At 35.4% G+C, this 18290-nt stretch overlaps 1 protein-coding gene across 1 annotated transcript; it reads left to right on the top strand.

Moving 5' to 3' along the window:
* Nucleotides 1–672: 672 nt before the first annotated feature.
* On the top strand, nucleotides 673–12403 carry LOC129241479 (uncharacterized). The gene is made up of 3 exons (XM_054877822.1): nucleotides 673–778; nucleotides 4096–4576; nucleotides 12127–12403. The coding sequence occupies exons 1-3, from the start codon at nucleotides 760–762 to the stop codon at nucleotides 12215–12217; spliced, it is 591 nt and encodes a 196-aa protein (XP_054733797.1). The 5' UTR covers nucleotides 673–759; the 3' UTR covers nucleotides 12218–12403.
* The last annotated feature ends 5887 nt before the right edge of the window (nucleotides 12404–18290 follow it).

The following is an 18290-nucleotide window of genomic DNA, read 5'->3' on the forward strand; positions in this document are numbered from 1 at the left end:
ATAGACAGGATCCAGCACATATTGCTTATTCTTGGAATACCTGCCAAACTAAAAGGCTCGTTAGCGCAGCGCTCACAAAAACACAAGCAAAAGTGGTCATATAAGGGAAGCTCACAGAGTCGTTCCCTATTGAAACAGGTGTAAAACAAGGTGATCCCTTATCAAGAGTCATATTCAATTTGATGCTGCACATTGTCGTAAGGGAAGTCAACGAAGGTGGTGGTACCCTGATGACTAAAACAACCCAAATAGGTCCTTATGCAGATGACATCGCTATTCTCGCAAGAAATAGGAATGACTTATAAGAAATTTTCTTAAAAATTAACAAAATTGCGAACGATATTGGCCTTTTTGTAAACGACGGCAAAGCCAAATATCTGTTGAAATCGAGACGGCCTGCACAGATGCCAAATTTCCATGTGGGAGCCTACACTTTTGAGGCACTGCAGCAGCATTTACTGGTTGTAGTGAAAGTACCATCACTTTTCTGTAGCAGCTCCCAGTTTTGAGGACTTCTCGCTAAAATCTTTATTTTTTGTTTAATTATTATTTAGTTTTATTTAATTTCCATTTAGTTTTATTTCATTTCATTTAATTTTTTTTTAATTGTTTTTAAGTCACTACCACTTTGTTCATTCATTATTTTTGCATGGTAAAAATGAAATTTAACCTTGAACAGCACGCAGTCGAACTAAATCCTATAAGGGAATGCATGTAACCTGAAAGCTATGCCTTTATGCAATTATTTGTTTCCGAAATATGAAATCTGCTGAAAATCGTAAGTATTTTGCTTAAGGGGGAAACCGGTTTAGGATGCCAAAATTTTGGTGTTTTTCGAGAATTTTTTGAACAAAGAAGGAATAATAGAAATTGTTTAAGTTTAGAGGATATTTTATTTATATTTTTAGGTACACTTTTCAATTTTTTTGAAGCTATTTCCGCGGGAGATAGTGGCGTTAGACCGTGCTGTCCATGGGCGATCGCCATCCGAGTGTCTTGCTGGTGGGAATTCCTGAAATTGCACTTTTTCTCTGAAATCAACAGCAATTTTTTTTTATTAACAACATATTTCCCAAGAATATGAACCTAATTGTGGTAAAAAAATATTGAAAATTGCATATGTCTGAGGCGCTTGAACACAAAGTAGTTTTTTATACCATATTTTTTCATCTATTTTGGTTAAAAAAAACCATATTTTAAATAATAATATAATCCCAGAATTAGGTTCATATAAATTAGAATTGAATAAAGAAAAAATCCCGAAAAATTTTAGAACGATTGGTCGATAACTTTTTAAGCTAGAATACCCACCAGTTGAAAAAAAATAGTTTCGAGAAAAACGTCGTTCTAACTAACGCGCGCTACGGTGCGGAACCAACGGGCGCTAAAGTTTTTGCCACATATTCTTGAGTAGTTATACTAACGATTTATGCAATAAAAAAAATCGATTTTTTGATCGATCTAAACTGGTTTCCCCCCTGAAGGGAGGCAGCTCCTCCAGACTGAATGATTGTAAAACTCGTTCAACCATTTTTGCGAAAAACTTAAAATAAATTACATATTAATGAATGCTTTAATGAATATAAAAATATTTTTGTTGGTTTTTAATAAAAGGCTACAGTTCCTCAAACGTGGCTCCTTTAAATTGCGATTTATAATCAACTGAAATCAGCCAGACAGAAATTTTTCATTAAAATAAGTTATTCCGTTGTGCACTTAACTAATTTTAACAAAAAAAAAAATTTTTATTGAAGTGAAGTTACTCTTTTTTATTAGGTGCGCAACTAAGTTTCCGCTCTTTGTCAATAGATGCCGCCAGCAGTGTGTGCTAGTCGATCCTAACATAACCTAAACGTCATAAACCAAGCTTAAACATATGGTAAACAAAATGTTTTGACACATTAGTGATTTTGTTTTGGTATCATATCCCTTGGTTTTGAGCCGAATAGTCGTCATTTGCGGGAAGTGTTGATTTTCCTCTTTCATTCGAAAAAAACGGCAGCTGAAGCGCATCGAAAGCTACAAAAAGTTTATGGAGATGCTGCTTTAAGTGAAACAACGTGCCGAGATTGGCTCCGTCGCTTCAAAGACGGTAATTTTAATGTTGACGACCGTCCGCGTGAAGGAAGGCCAAAAACATTCGAAAACGCTGAATTGGAGGCATTGCTCAATGAGAATCCGTGTCAAACGCAAGAAGAGCTTGCTTCCGTATTAGGAGTTACCCGCCAATCCATTTGCAAACAATTGCATGCTTTGGGAATGATTCAGAAACAGGGGACTTGGGTTCCTTATGAGTTAAGACCAAGAGATGTTGAACGTCGTTTCTTCGCCTATGAACAACTGTTCCAGCGGCAAAAAAGGAAGGGTTTTCTTCATCGCATCGTGACGGGTGATGAAAAATGGATTCATTACAGCAATCCAAAGAAAATAAAGTCATGGGGACAGCCCGGTCATGCTTCTACGTCGTCGCCTCGGCCGAATATTCACGCTGCGAAGGTTATGCTATGTATTTGGTGGGACCAAGTTGGTGTTATTTATTATGAACTGTTAAAACCAAGCGAAACCATCACTGGGGATCGGCATCGACTTCAATTGATGCGATTGAGCAGAGCACTGCGCGAGAAGCGGCCGCAATACGCGGAGAGGCATGAAAAAGTGATTCTACAGCATGACAACGCCCGACCTCACGGCCCGTTAACACCTACCTGGAAACACTGAAATGGGAAATCCTACCCCACCCGCCATATTCTCCAGATATTGCGCCGTCCGATTATCGCCTGTGCCGATCGATGGCACATGGTCTAGCTGACCAGCAGTTCCATTCATATGAAGACATCAAAAAATGGCTTGATCCGTGGACAGTAGGGTGGGTCGATTTAAAAATCGCTCATTGCTCTATGAAAATCGTATTCTAGGGATCAAAATACGAAGCTTTACCGAAGGAACCATACCTCTAAAACGAATTCTGATGTCCCCCAATTTGGGTCGAACGAAAAATCCCACTTTGACCTATTTAGAGTGCTCCAATCGAGTCCAAATGTATGACCAGCCCCCACTAACTTTGGACGGCCGATCCACCTATGCCAGTGGCACACTCCCCATACAATCATTTCAAATATCACCATTTTTGGTCTTTACATGAGAAAAGAAACTAAAAAGTTCGACCCAAGTAGGGGGACATCAGAATTCGTTTTAGAGGTATGGTTCCTTCGGCAAAGTTTCTTATTTTGATCCCTAGAATATGATTTTCACAGAGCAATGGGCAATTTTTTTGCCTCCCCACAAATCGACCCGGCCTAATGGATAGCCTCAAAAGATGAACAGTTTTACTGCGATGATATACGAGATCTACCAGAAATATGGGGAAAAACAGTAGCCAGCGATGGGCAATACTTTCAATGATTCACTTGTAACCATTTTTTCAGAATAAAGTTGTATTTTCATCAAGAAAACGGCGAGAACTTAGTGGCGCACCTAATATCATATAAACAAATTGATCAAAACAATATTTTTAGTGATAATTAATATAAAATTCGAGATACATGCAAAGGCCAATATGTTTAAGAATATCCCTGTAAAATTTTAAATTGACTTCTTGATTGATTTTTGAGTTATTTTCGTTCTTTCTTACCCATCTTTGGTTCGACGCTTATCACTTCACTAACTTTATAGGAACTTTTTAGACTTTAAACATTGAAGAAATATTATTTAGATCGTAAATGAATTTTTAAAGCAAAAGAAAAAAATGGAAAATTTGAAAGTTCTGAAGAAGCTGCCCCCTTAACATTGAAATTTTTTCCAAAAATTGTTCATTATTCACTTACCCTAAAAAATAATATTTTTTATTACTTATTTATTTATTTATTTGTATTAAAAATAAGCCTGTATCTGCAAGACTTTTTAGTATAACTTTTTTATAATTATTATTATTATTTATAATTTTTTTTTTTTTTGTTGTAAATAACAGTGCATGAGATTTTTAATTGCTATCCATCATCAATCCTCATGCACACCAGAGTACATAGCAAATATAGCGAATATACAGAATTTTGTATTATCGAATTTTCATTTCATTTACTGTTTTCTTCTGCACAGCTGAATCATCATCCCGTCTACCACCACCAACCAAATCGGCTTTCGAACCACCGGCACACATTAAGGGTATACTCAAATCGAAATCCGGTTGTGTCGGCTTCATGCCCATGGACTTGAGTTCCGAACTGAAGAATCGTCTAAAGAGCTCCACGCATGCGTCCGTCACGAATTTACGCAAATCGGCCACAACACACGATGCCACTAGAAGGCAAGATGCCGAAGAGCTCACCACCACTGCAGCTGCGGCGGCGACGACTGCTGCTGTGCCGCAACACGACGACGCGCTGAGTTTGGTGCGCAATCTATCGAATTTAGGGCGGCCACCGACGACGATTGGCGGTGGCAGCGGAGGTGGTGTAGCAGCGAGCCTGCGAGTTGATGCAATCGCTTCGACGTCGGAAGGTGAAAGTTCGGGTGGCCGTGAAATATCGGAAATAATTAAAAATAGCGCAGTTGCACGTAGACGTAAATTGAATGATGGGTGAGTGTGAAACGAACTGCTGCTATGCTGAGTTGTTGCTACCACCCCATCTGTCTGCCTGTCTGCCTGTCTATAAATGGCAACGGACTAATTCCGAAAACGCACTAACTGCATTGCATTGCTGAAATTTATTACTCGTTCGATTTATTTGTGTGTGTAATTAATTAATTGAGTTATACAATATTTTAAACATAGTTTTAGGTATAAGGTTGATGCATTTGCCTGCTTACATACTTACATACATACATATGTTAAAAAAAATAAATGAAAATATTTGTAAGATTTTTTGCTATGAATCTCCTATTAATTATTATCGATAATGTTCTCTGTATACCAGTGTGTGTGTGCGCGTGTGTGAATTAGACCGCAATTCCCTTGTGATATGTCATACATAACGTACATATGTATGAACGTAAGTTGAGTCATGTATGTATGCAAATATGCAAATTAATAAAGATATATATGGAAAGAATGGACACGAAAGATATTGGTCGGTCGAAAATCATTGTAACATAAAATTTGTTTTTATTTTATTTTCTCTTTCATTACGCGATATGCATATTGAAATAAATACCCTACAACTTGTTATTTTCATGTCCATTTATACCCCGTCCCACCCATGATGGAAAGAATAATGAGATGGCGCCTGTCATGGTGCCGTTAGTTTGCTCTCAGCGAATTTGACAATGAGTGACGTCATATTAGCACCAGTATTGCCCCATTTTGGTAACTTGATTGAGCTTCTTTTTTTTTGCCTCGGAGTTTTAGTTCTTTCTTCATGACATTTTTCCAGCCTGTTCTAATTAAAATGTAATGCTAATAATTTTGTAAAACATATATCTTAAAAATTAGTTAAATAATTTACTCAGTTTTATTTAGCTTTACTTTTTTTTAACATCTGGTGGCATTGCCCGCGATTGCAGGTGTTGTTGGTGTTCTTCTGCTTTCGGCACTCAAATCTCTCTCTCACTACTGCAGTGTTGCCTAGCTTTGGATATAAAAACGCACTAAAAACCCCATTTAAAGAAAATAAAACACCAAATTTTTATTGAATCACTTAAAGAACTTTGTATACGTGACAAATTGTGTTTAGAATGTGCATTTTTTTTTAAATAAATGTGTTACGCTTATGTACAATTTAATTTATGATTTTTTTTTGTTAAGCGAGACTATTTTGTTAAGGGAACGACTTATTTGCTAAATTTGAGGTTATGTAACTAGATAAGGTACTCTGTTTGTAAAAATGTCAGTATGGTTTCTTTAGTATTTTCTGGTATTTTGTGGCTTATTTTCACAATGAATACATCTCTTGATGCCCTATGTCCCACTAAGGATTTATGGCCGGAAGAAACGATTAAACCTCTCAGGTTTTAATCCGCATTCAGTAAATTCAAACGCCTTTTAAAATGTGTAAAAAGGTTTCCAATCTTAAGGGGGGAGCTGCTCTAGAATTTTGAAAAAATCGAAAAATTTTTTTTTGTCTTAAAAGGTGCTTTAGGGTCTTAGAAATAATATACCAAATGAGGGATGCCAGCAAAAATGTCTAAATGCCCAAATTTTTCATTCGACGGCAGTGCCTCGCAGGTATGATTTTACAATACTTACAACTTTAAACGCGTTTTTCTCGAAATCACTTTTTTTAAACTGGCCGAAGACATAACTCGAACAAATCTTTACCGATTCTTACGAAATTTTGACAATACATTCGAAATACCTTTCTCCGGAGACGTACGTAGGATTTTTTATTTATATTACATAGTTTTTTTTTAATCAACAATTTTATGTCGTTCTTTATAGTGAAAATTGTAACTTTTTGTTCAAACGTGCACCATTTCGCGAAAAAACAAAATATCGAAAAAATCCTACGTACGTCTCTTTCTGTTGTTATATAGAAACTAAAAAAATTTTATTTTTTGATCCAGGACAAAAATTAAGGAGTTTACGTCTTCGGCAATGGACCCACTAGACAAAAAGGCGCCTTAGGAGAACTGCTGGACAGCGGCCATTTTGAAATTAATTCAGACGAAAAATTTTGTATTTGTACCATGAAAGCTATATTATTAAACCTATTTCACAGATTTTCGATTGATTCCTTTGTTGAGTCAAAATAAATTCATAAAATTTGCCCATTTTTTGCGCTCTAGACCAGCTTCCCCCCTTAAGAAGAGTTGAGAGAGGGACATTTAATATTCTTGCATAACCATAAAAGGAGCAAAAAATTAAATTCACACTTTCAAAATATCAAATTTTATAAAAACCAACTAATTTTCATTAGCACTCAAATCTTCTCCTTTTTTAACCTTCTTTTGTATAATAATACAGTTTTTTTTTAACCTAAAGTTTCGGTAGCTTTAAATTAAAAAAAAGAAAAAAACACGAAATTTCAAAATTTTCGCATTTTCGGTATAAAAAAGCACTAAATTTATTGCGAAGAGCAAATAGTTGGCAATACTGCACAACTTGGAAAAACGTGACGTCACGCACTCTCTGATGGGCGCAATCTTCTTTCTATCACTCTTGTTTATGTACATATGCGCATATACATACATAATATTATGTTATATTATAATATATTATAATATATATTATATATGCTCACTCAAGTAGGAGAGAGCCAGATGTCGAACGTTGCCGAATGCGGGGGCCGATTGTGCTCTTTGTCGTTCATTCCGCGCTCTCGCTTGCAGCTCAAGTAAGGTAACGCCGCATTTTTTGGTGCTTGCAACCGGCTACATCGAATTATAAAAAAAAAATCAGCTGATTTGCCGTTACTACCTTTAATAGATGCGCTTTGGAAAAGTGAATACGCCAAATTAATAACAACAACCAAAACTATGAATATGTGTACTCATTTTTTATTTACAGTTAGTTTTACGCAAGTGAGGAGTAAACACAATCGACTCGTTTTTTCCGTGCCCATTCTTTATGTATGTATGTACTCGTATGTCCGTACGACTTCAAAACTCGATTCACAGTATATATGTACATATTTTTATGAACCCTTTACGCCATGACTTTGTAGCTAATTTTTAATTTTGTAAATACTTGTACATAAACATATTTTCATACCTACACATGTACATATGTGTGAATTTTCCAAAAATGCGATCTTACATTTTACAGCTAATAAAATAGAATATTTCTTAAGCTAAGCACTGCAACTATACATACATACATGAATAAATAAAATTATACTAACACTCGTATAACTGCTGCTAAATCGCTATATAAAATTATGTAAATGAAAAATCGTAAAATCGTGTGTATATTTTTTGTACTAATCAAGCAATTGCCAAAAAATTGATGTGTTTATACAAACGTGCACTTGCTTAGGCATACATACATACAAACATACCAGTCATTAGCTGCAAGAACCACATAACTTAAAATACCCAACCATGGGGTTATGAAATTTTCGCACAAGAGACATTTTGTAATTCAGATGCTATTTTTGCAAAACTTACTAAATGAATATTTGAAGCTAAGACAGTCTTGCGGCTAATGATTCATCATTTGTTTATGCTGTTCCATTTAATGCACGCAATGATAATTAAAATTAAATAAATTAAATGAAATACACAAAACACAGGCCGCTATAGTTTGTGCACATCTCCTAATGTACATACACTTGTACAGATGTTGCATTTTTGTGTGTATGTGTGTATGCATATCTTACACCAAAACATATAGAATTTTAGAGCATACGCAAATCCGCAATTTTTTCAAAAATATAAAATGTCCTACAAGGTGACTTGCAACTGTCTCCAAATACAGGTTTTTATACCGACACAGACATTATAAAGGGTCTTTCAAAAGTGACGTCTAAATAGATATGTTCATGAAGCAAATAATTTACAAAAATTGTGTAAAATTGTTACAAATTCTCAAGTTTTGGTGTTCATGTAACCAAAAATCATGCAAAGTAGGGGAAAGTGTGAGAGCAAAACGGCATTTCATTTTGAGGGAAGTTGCAAATTTTTACTGGATACATTTTTTTGTGTACGAATTTGCAAGTGGAGAAAACAGCTGATCGCAAAGTAAAAATAAACTCGAATTCAAATTTGCGAATTGATTCAAAGTTCTAAATTTAAATAAAAATTTTGACTAAAATGGATAATGTAAGGAAATATATTTTAAATAAAATTTATAAAAATTATTTGAAGTCATGTAAAGGGTGGTTAAGTTTTAAGGGCCGGTGCTGATTTTGAATAAAATACAATTTTTTCAAGAAATTAGTGTCATTTCTCTTTATTATGATAATACTCGTATGGTTCAATTACGTATGGAACAAAATATCGGCCGAATGACCACCGCGGCCTCGGCGGCACACCTCCATCCGATGGTCCAAATTTTCGATGACGCTGAGGCATAATTGAGGTTTTATGCCGTTAATGTGCCGAATTATCTCATCCTTTAGCTCTTGAATTGTTGCTGGCTTATCGACGTACACTTTTTTCTTTCAAATAACCCCAAAAAAAGAAGTTCAACGGTGTCAAATCACATGATCTTGGCGGCCAATTGACATCGCCGCGACGTGAGATTATTCGGCCATCAATTTTTCGCGCAAAAGAGCCATTGTTTCGTTAGCTGTGTGACAAGTGGCACCGTCCTGTTGAAACCACATATCGTCCACATTCATATCTTCCAATTCGGGCCATAAAAAATTCGTTATCATCTCACAATAGCGAACACTATTCACAGTAACTGCCTGACCGGCCTCATATTTTGGAAAAAATACGGGTCTATGATGCCGCCAGCCCATAAACCGCACCAAACAGTCACTCTTTGTGGGTGCATTAGCTTTCGGCAATCACTCTTGGATTATCTTATTCGCCCCAATGCGGCAATTCTGCTTATTGACGAATCCACTGAGATGAAAATGTGCCGCATCAATGAAGATGATTTTCTTCACGAAGTGCGCGATATGCATTTTAATTTGAACGCCCGTTTTCATAATAAGCTTGAATAACTTCAACGCGTTGCTCGATTGTGTATCTTTCCAGGGTTCAAATTGAGTTAGTCTGGAATTGAAAAATGTTAAATGAAGTGCATAAAAAAACTTGATGTTTAGGTGTGGTTTACATTCAACATCGGCCCTTGAAATGTAACCACCCTTTATAATTGACGCTTACACCTATGGTATTTCTGCCGTGCGTCTTGTTGTTGTTTCACAAAATGGCGGGACTCCGAACGGCAGCGGATTTTTTATGTGGAGCTCTTTGATGGCAGAAATGCATTCAGACGTCTGCCATTGCCCGCCGAGGGGCGACCGCTATTAGAAACAAATGTTTCTATCACTTTAGTGTCTCATGCCCGGAGATTCCAACCTACGCACTCCCGAATGGTAGTTACGCATTCGGAAACGGCGACCTCCTTAACAACCAATTAATTTCAGTATTCAAGCCACCATTAGACTGGTCGAATGGTCCAAGTAACTCGTAGCAACAGCGGGCATATGCCGGATACCATATACAAAAAAAAATCCCATGAAATTATCTGCCAGATTATATTATAATATATCCAATATCTTTGCTTTGTATTATTATTTTAAATTCTAAAAAAACACCCGATAGAAACGACTGTTGCGAGAGTGAAAGTGGCTGAAAAAACGCAGGAGACAACAAAATCTTCGTCCTAAATACAGGGTGGCTGATGAAAGCCGCTACCAAAAAAAAATTGAATAACTTTTTTTCTTTTTAAGTTATCTGTTCCATTTTTGTTTTAATTTCGTATCGAACGAAGTAGTTTCGAGAAACACGCGTTTGTATTTCGCCGTCCGCTCAAACCAGTCTAGCTGTCGCGTCACTAAAATAGTTGTAATTTCGAAAATAATTCGAATTTTGCAAAATCCTTTTAGGGAGATATTTTTGAATACCTAAACTATCGAATTTTGAAAAAAAGGGGGGGAAACCGGTTTAGGAGGCCAAAATTTTGGTGTTTTTCGAGAATTTTTTGAACAAAGAAGGAATAATAGAAATTGTTTAAGTTTAGAGGATATTTTATTTATATTTTTAGGTACACTTTTAAATTTTTTTGAAGCTATTTCCGCGGGAGATAGTGGCGCTAGAGCGTGCTGTTCATGGGCGATCGCCATCCGAGTGTCTTGCTGGTGGGCATTCCTGAAATTGCAATTTTTGTCTGAAATCAAAAGCAATTATTTTTTATGAACAACATATTTCCCAAGAATATGAACTTAGTTGTGGTAAAAAAATTTTGAAAATTGCATGCTTTCGAGGCGCTTGAACACAAAGTAGTTTTTTATACCATATTTTTTCATCTATTTTGCTTAAGAACCCATATTTTAAATAATAATATAATCCCAGAATTAGGTTCATATAAATTAGAATTGAATAAATAAAAAATCCCGAAAAATTTTAGAACGATTGGTCGATAACTTTTTAAGCTAGAATGCCCACCAGTTGAAAAAAAGTAGTTTCGAGAAAAACGTCGTTCTAACTAACGCGCGTTACGGTGCGGAACCGACGGGCGCTCACTTAAGTGCTCATAGCATCGGGAATAATACGAATTTAGCTTTAAAGTTTTTACCACATATTCTTGAGTAGTTATACTAAAGATTTATGCAATAAAAAAAAACGATTTTTTGATCAATCTAAACCGGTTTTCCCCCTTAAGGGGTTATTTACAGTTCGAAGGCCGAAAAAAGCGAATTTTCCAGAATTTTTTCTGAGAAAACTTGTAAATTTATTGTATGTTATCTTTTAACTGCTTTTTAAGACTTAGTATTAGTGAAAATATTTTTTTGGAAAGGAGCTACAGCTGATCTCCGGGAGCTCCTCTCAGAAAAGACGTTTTGCGGTGAGCACTATATCTCTGCACTGGATCCTCTGAAATTAAAAAACCAAATGGATTTCGTTAAAGTAATGTTATACATATCTAGTAGTTAATCGCAGAAATAAGCAAAATACATTTTTTTGACGAAATGGCGGTTTCTCAAAAAAAAAAATCGATTTTTGACCAAAATTCCGGTCTTAAATTGTTTATAAAAACAAAATATTTATCGGTGAGAAAAAAATTTCGATTAGCCACTAAAAAAAAATCTTTGATTAGCTACTAAAAAATATATTTAAGTAGCTCGTGTTAAAATCTGAGACTAATCGGTTTAGCCGTTTTCGAGTGATGTTGGTCACCGACTTTGAGAACACCATTTTGAGAAAAACGCGCTGCCGCTCCGGCCTTGCACTTTCAAGCACTCTGAAACGCCTTTACAAATTTGCGTGTAACTTCAAAAATATTCACCTGAACGATATTAAATTTTCTGTGTGAATTCTTAAATATATGTACATTAAGAAAATAAAACAAAAAAAAATCGATTTTTTGAAAATTCTAACTGTTTATAACCCCTTAATAAATAAACGCAACATTCGTACATCACAGTCGTTAGATACAAGGCTGCACACAACATTTCTTTCAATACACACTTATTAGATACAATATTTTTACTTGCTATGCATACAAATGTACATTTTTTTTTATTTCTAAAAACTAAAAAAATAAAATACTATAAAACACTTTTTTTTGCAATCATGCAGCTACCAAGCTAAAGTGAAACCATCAACCAAATTTTGGCCGTATCAGTTTAAGCCACCACAGCCACCACCTCCTCAGCACGAACAAACTTGAACAATACTTAAAATGCCAGAAGCAAGCCTAAGTGGCCACGCAGAGACGGTCTTTGCGTGTCGTATTTAAAAATAAGTTTTGAAAATAACGCTTATTACATAGAAAAACATATGTATGTATACAATGCAAAAATGAAATTTAACATTATTATGAATCCTTTTATCTATTATGTCATGTGTCACTCAATTACCGATTTACATAAATTCTGTTTCTAATTTTAATTACCAGAAAAGGAAAATATTAATAAAAGTTAACCTTTTTCGGAAAAAAATTTACAAAATTGTGTTTTAATCCTTCTACATGTGGTGCATATCTAATGTAGTCTTACTGCTTTCCGAAATGCTGCTCGCTCCTTATCATTTCATCACTAATTCATTGCCATTAACGCAATTTTTATTTATAAGCTCCAACGAACTAAACACCAAAAGTATTGGCGGACGTTAACTAGCTGAATCAAGTCTGTTCACGCAGCAAATAATTTGTAAAAATTGTTACAATACTCGTATCAAGTTTTGGTCTCCAAATCAAAGCAAATTTATTAAGTAATAAATCCATCTTGATGCAAATCTTGCAAAGTAGGGGAAAGTGTGAGAGCAAAACGGCATTTCATTTTGAGGGGAGAGTTGCAAATTTTCGCTCTAAACATTTTCTCTTGCACGAATTTGCAATTGGGGAAAACAGCTGATCGCAAAGTAAAAATGAACACGAATTCAAATTTGCGAATTGAGTCAAAGTTCAAAATTTTAATACAAATTTTGATTAAAATGGATAATGTAAGTAAATATATGTATTTTAGATAATATTTGCAAAGTTTATTCAAAGTCATATATTAAATAGGAATCGACCAATGGATACAGAGGTGTGCACTTCTGAACCACCGCCTACAGTCACCGTCGCCGCAGGTTCCGAAATACAAATCGAAAGCATTGGCACCTCTTTTGTGTTTTATGCTTCTTGATTATATGTAAACTAATTTGACAAGCTATGTACATACATACATACATGCTTAGACGTAAACAAGGAACATAGGTTAGGTTAGGTTGACCTGGCTGGCTGAAAGCCAGCACATAGACCTATTGGTCCTTAGTATTACCAGATGGAGCTAGCCCTTTACGTTTCTTTGTGGTAGACATCTTGTACGAGGGGTGCCTTTTATATGTCGGGATTAGAGAACAAAAACAAATTTTAATCATCGAAAATCACTTTATTGTTTTTCAAAATATTCTCCATGAAGATCTATACACTTTTGCATGCGTTTGAACCAATTGTCGAAGCACTTTTGCCACTCTGAATGAGGTACCTCCAAAACATGCATTTTGAATGCCGCAACCGCTTCTTCAGGTGTCGAAAAACGTTGACCTCTCAATTTGTTTTTTACGTACGAGAATAAAAAGAAGTCATTCGGTGCCAAGTCAGGACTATACGGCGGATGACCCATTAATTCGATGTTTTGGGTGCTCAAAAATGCAGTTGTTTGAGCCGATGTGTGAGAGCTCGCATTGTCCTGTTGAAGAGTGATCCGTCTTTGGCGATTGGTTTTCCTAATTTCTTGGAAGACAACTGGCAAACAAATGGTTGTGTGCCACTCAGAATTTACTGTTCTGCGTTGTTCTAGTGGTACGGTTGCGACATGTCCAGTTTTTCCGAAAAAACAGGCGACCATTTGCTTGGAAGTGCTTCGTGCGCGAACAACTTTTGTTGGATTTGGCTCATCTTGAAACACCCATACAGTCGACTGCTGTTTACTTTCGGGCTCATACGCATAAATCCATGATTCATCACCTGTCACGATGTCATAGACGTCTTTCGAAGCCCCGCGATCGTATTTTTTGAGCATTTCCTTCGACCAATCGACACGAGCTTTTTTTTTGAGCGATTGACAAATTGTGTGGGATCCAACGCGAACAAATTTTTTTGACAGTCAAATGTTTATGCAATATTGAATGTATGCTGGTCCCACTAATGCCTAAGATTGTCTCAATCTCACGATAGGTCACATGACGATCTTGCAATATCAGTTCGCGCACAGCATCAATGGTTTTCGGAACAACAATCTCACGAAGATCGTCTTGGAGTGAACTACGACCACTATTGAATTCACCATACCATCGATAAACACTGGTCCTTGATGGAGCTTCATCGCCAAAAAATGAATTAAGTTCATCCATGCAATGTTGCTGAGTTAAACCACGTCGAAAGTTGTAAAAAATAATCGCACGAAAATGTTCACGATTAAATTCCATTTTTGGACCGAGATGAATCTTTTAAGTTACTGTAAACAATACAAATAGCGCTGGTATTTCAAAACATTCTGAGTACGTAAAAGCCAAAAAATGTCAAACTTTGCGATACAGCTGTCAGTTGCCAGATTGCAACACCGGGGTTGCCAAATCCCGACATATAAAAGGCACCCCTCGTAATACGTCTGCATTTTTTGCGAAACTAAGTAAACTTTGGAGCTCTATCCCCGAGAGGCATTCTAACTTCGCAAATTGTAGAGCTCCTAGGCATTTTAATTTGGTTCTAGCAACGCAGGGCAAGACATAGAAGGTATTCTAGCGTTTCTCTGCCTTCCAGTTCATTGCAAAATCTGCAGCTATCGTTGTTTGTAATGGGCAGGAACATATGAAGAAAGCTCTGATTGCCATAACAATACAATTGCTAATGGAATGTTCTTCATCCGATAGCGTTGTTGAAATGGAACAAATTATTGTGGACAAAATAAAATCATGTGCTACTAAGCTCGTTATGTTGCATTTTATTCGCTTTATTTTATTTTATTTTTTTAATTGAATGCAAGGTACCTCGACTGACTTTTTTTTAATTTTTGTGATTTTTCCCGCCAACGATTTAATTATACAAGGTTAAGTAAAGTTTGACAACTGATTTCGGATGCTACTTAATCCATTGATGCAATTTGGAAGCAAGGGAAAAAAGGGAATAAGTTTATCCCCTTTCTGAAAATGTAGTAAAAAATTGAAAAAGGTCGTTGTAAGCCATAGAATAATTTTATGTTATTTTATAACTGGTACTTAATTATTTATATTTCTAACTTAACTATTCCCATGGATTTGTGTCATATATATATGTATTTTGACCATGCATCGGATTGGAATCTATATGTGCCACTTGTAAACCTACACTGAAGTAATAAATAAAACAAATAGTGGAAACTCTTAACAAGGAAAAACCACTTTTATTTCGTCACGTCCGCTAATCATACATTTGATTTTTTAACGAGATTACCTGCAAAGTTACAAGTATAAAATCTGTGTTAAAAAAGATAAATTTATATATACGCAGAAACACAAATAGACGCCCAAACAATTAAAGCGTAGCTCCAATTATAATCAAATTGAGCTCTGCTGCAGATCGCTCTCAACTGCTGAAAGCTGTAGCTAAATTCTGCAAAGATAAGAGACGAGCACTTTCTCTTAGTGATGTCGGCGTCAGTATTGAAGGGAAGCTATTTATCCACGAATGTCTTACAAGAAAAAATCGCGAACTAATACGTTTGGCTATGCAGTATAAAAAACAAAAGCGTCTAACGTCAGTTTTCTCTGTTCGTGGGCAAGTGTTTGTTAGATCTCGACCCCAAACTGATGCTGATGCTTTCCATTTCAATTCAACCGGGCTATTCGGGTCATGTTCTTCGATTTCGATGTAACTGAAATATGTTGCTCTCTGCTCAAAATAACGAGACACGTATTTTTTTGTTCGCCCGAAAAAATTTTTTTTCAAGATTTATCGGCAATTTTGTTTTTCGGCTCAAACTCGATTTTTTTTAATTATATAAGAAAAAAATTTGTTTAAATGCCCATAACTTAGTCAAAAATGAACCGATTTTAATAATTCTGGGTTCAAAATGATCGTAATTACTTACACGAGCGACTTCATGTAGAAACAATTGCAAAGTAGTTAAAAATTTTTTATTTAGCAAAAAACAAAAAGTGCGAAACAGGTTTTTTACTCAAAAATTCATTACTCAAAAACAACTCATTTTAGCTACTTGCGTATACTCCCAACCATAAACTGTCAATGTGTAATGCAATAGCAAAACAAGTAGACAAAGAACATGCAAGAGGATTGCTTAAACTCATTTGTAATCGCTACAATGGGTTTAATGTCTGTCAGTTGAATGCGCGAAGTTTGAATGCTGAAAAAATTGACTATCTAAATTTTGTTTTTGATAATTTGAGCATTGACTTAATATGTATTACAGAGACATGGTTTAAAGACTATATTGATAATAATGTATATTCCCTGTGCGACTACACTATTATTAGATGTGATAGGACTACGAAGACTCGAGGAGGTGGCATTGCTTTATATTTTAAAAATAATTTTAAATGGAAAGAGATCTGTAGATCAGATCATTTTCAAGAAGTCGAATACATTTTTGTTGAATTTACAACCCTAGCAATAGAAATGACCTCTCAGTGATATTTGATAAATTAGCGGAATTCCACATCTCCTATGAACATATTATTGTGTGTGGTGATTTAAATGTAGACCTTCTTTGTGATAATTTTTCTTCCAGGAGTTTGATAGATAGTTTCCAATCATTAGGAATTTCCTTAATCAATGAATATGCTACTCGCTTTGCACCCCACTGCAAACCAAGTCTTTTGGATGTATTTTGCGTCAGTGACAGAGATTACGTCAGTCATATTGATCAGCTTCCTATGGCTGGAGTTTCCGACCACGAGTTGATATTCTTATCTTATAACATCCAGTTCAACAGACACAATCAAGTAAAGTAGATATTTTTTAGAGACTTTAAGCTTATTCAGCATTAAATAAGGAGGCTGCCGAGCTTAATTGGAATATGTGTCGGTTATTCACAACAGTGGATGAAAAACTGCAACATTTCAATGCTTTAGTCAGCTATCTATTTGATAGGTTTGTTCCGATGCGTAAAGTTAAATTAAAACTTGTTAGATTACTCATTGTTCCTCATGTATCATACGCTGAATTAGTATATTGCAGGCTTGATAATAACTCGAAGCAAAAATTTCAAATCGCTTTAAATAATGCAGCGCGTTTCGTATTTGAAAAAAAATCAAATAAATTGAAATTGAAATTGAAAGATGCGAAAGTCTAAGCAAAATGGAATAGGCAAAACAGTATTGCCTGCTAACTTTTTCAGCAAAAGTTTTAATTTCTACGCTTTTGAGTACTTTTTCTTTAGAATTCGCTCTGAAATAAAAAGTATCTTTTCCAAGAGGACAACACGGATTTATTAAGTAGCTTCAAGATGGCTAACACAGGGTGAAGTTGGGCTACTTACATCACCTTTAATTATTGCTTCATGTTTCCCGCCAACGATTTAATCAGCTGTTCGTAAAACTTGCAAATTGTTACCAGTGTTGCCAATTTCACGACTTTGTCGCTAAAATTTACGACTTTTGCTTGAATCTTGCCGATAAAAAAAAAGTTTTGACGACAAAAATGATTTAGCGACTTTTGGAGAGCAAATCAAAACGGTTTTAGGCAATAGATACTTTTCTGTCAACTTGATTACCCGTGAATGCCCTTTACCTTCCATACTCTTGAGTAACAATTTACTGACTATAGGTAAAATAACGCACTGGTGTGTTATCGTTGATAAATTATCGATCTATAACTGAAATTTTAAATTTGTTTTTACCTTAAAATTTTTTATGAAATTAACAAAAATCATACGTTGTATTAAGAAATAATAAAATATATCCAATTCAATTACACTTTGTTTCACACAATTGTAATGAGTAACCAAATTATTTTTACGACTGATCACATAAGAGCAATGCGTTCGGGGAATCCCCGGATTTTACTATGTTCTGTACGTGAAACAATTGAATTGATATCGGCTCAGTTGATTTTTTACTATCCTCTAGCTTACATACTTTTTAATTCATTTTAAGTAAATATAATATATTAAATCTATCTCTCAGAATGAAATTTAGGATCCGCCCCTGATGGAGTTAGCGACTTTTGATATGGACCCTACCGACTTAGATTTATTGGCGTTGGCAACACTGATTGTTACTGTTTTTGCGCTCGTTTACTTCTTTGATATTTTTCGCCTTGA

The sequence above is a fragment of the Anastrepha obliqua genome, chromosome 3 (assembly GCF_027943255.1).
Source record: "Anastrepha obliqua isolate idAnaObli1 chromosome 3, idAnaObli1_1.0, whole genome shotgun sequence".
Taxonomy (NCBI): domain Eukaryota; kingdom Metazoa; phylum Arthropoda; class Insecta; order Diptera; family Tephritidae; genus Anastrepha; species Anastrepha obliqua.

Excerpts from the sequence above, each read along its gene's own strand:
- LOC129241479 (XM_054877822.1), top strand. Across the intron at positions 4,577-12,126 it reads AGACGTAAATTGAATGATGG|CTACCAAGCTAAAGTGAAAC; the intron begins GTGAGTGTGAAA and ends GCAATCATGCAG.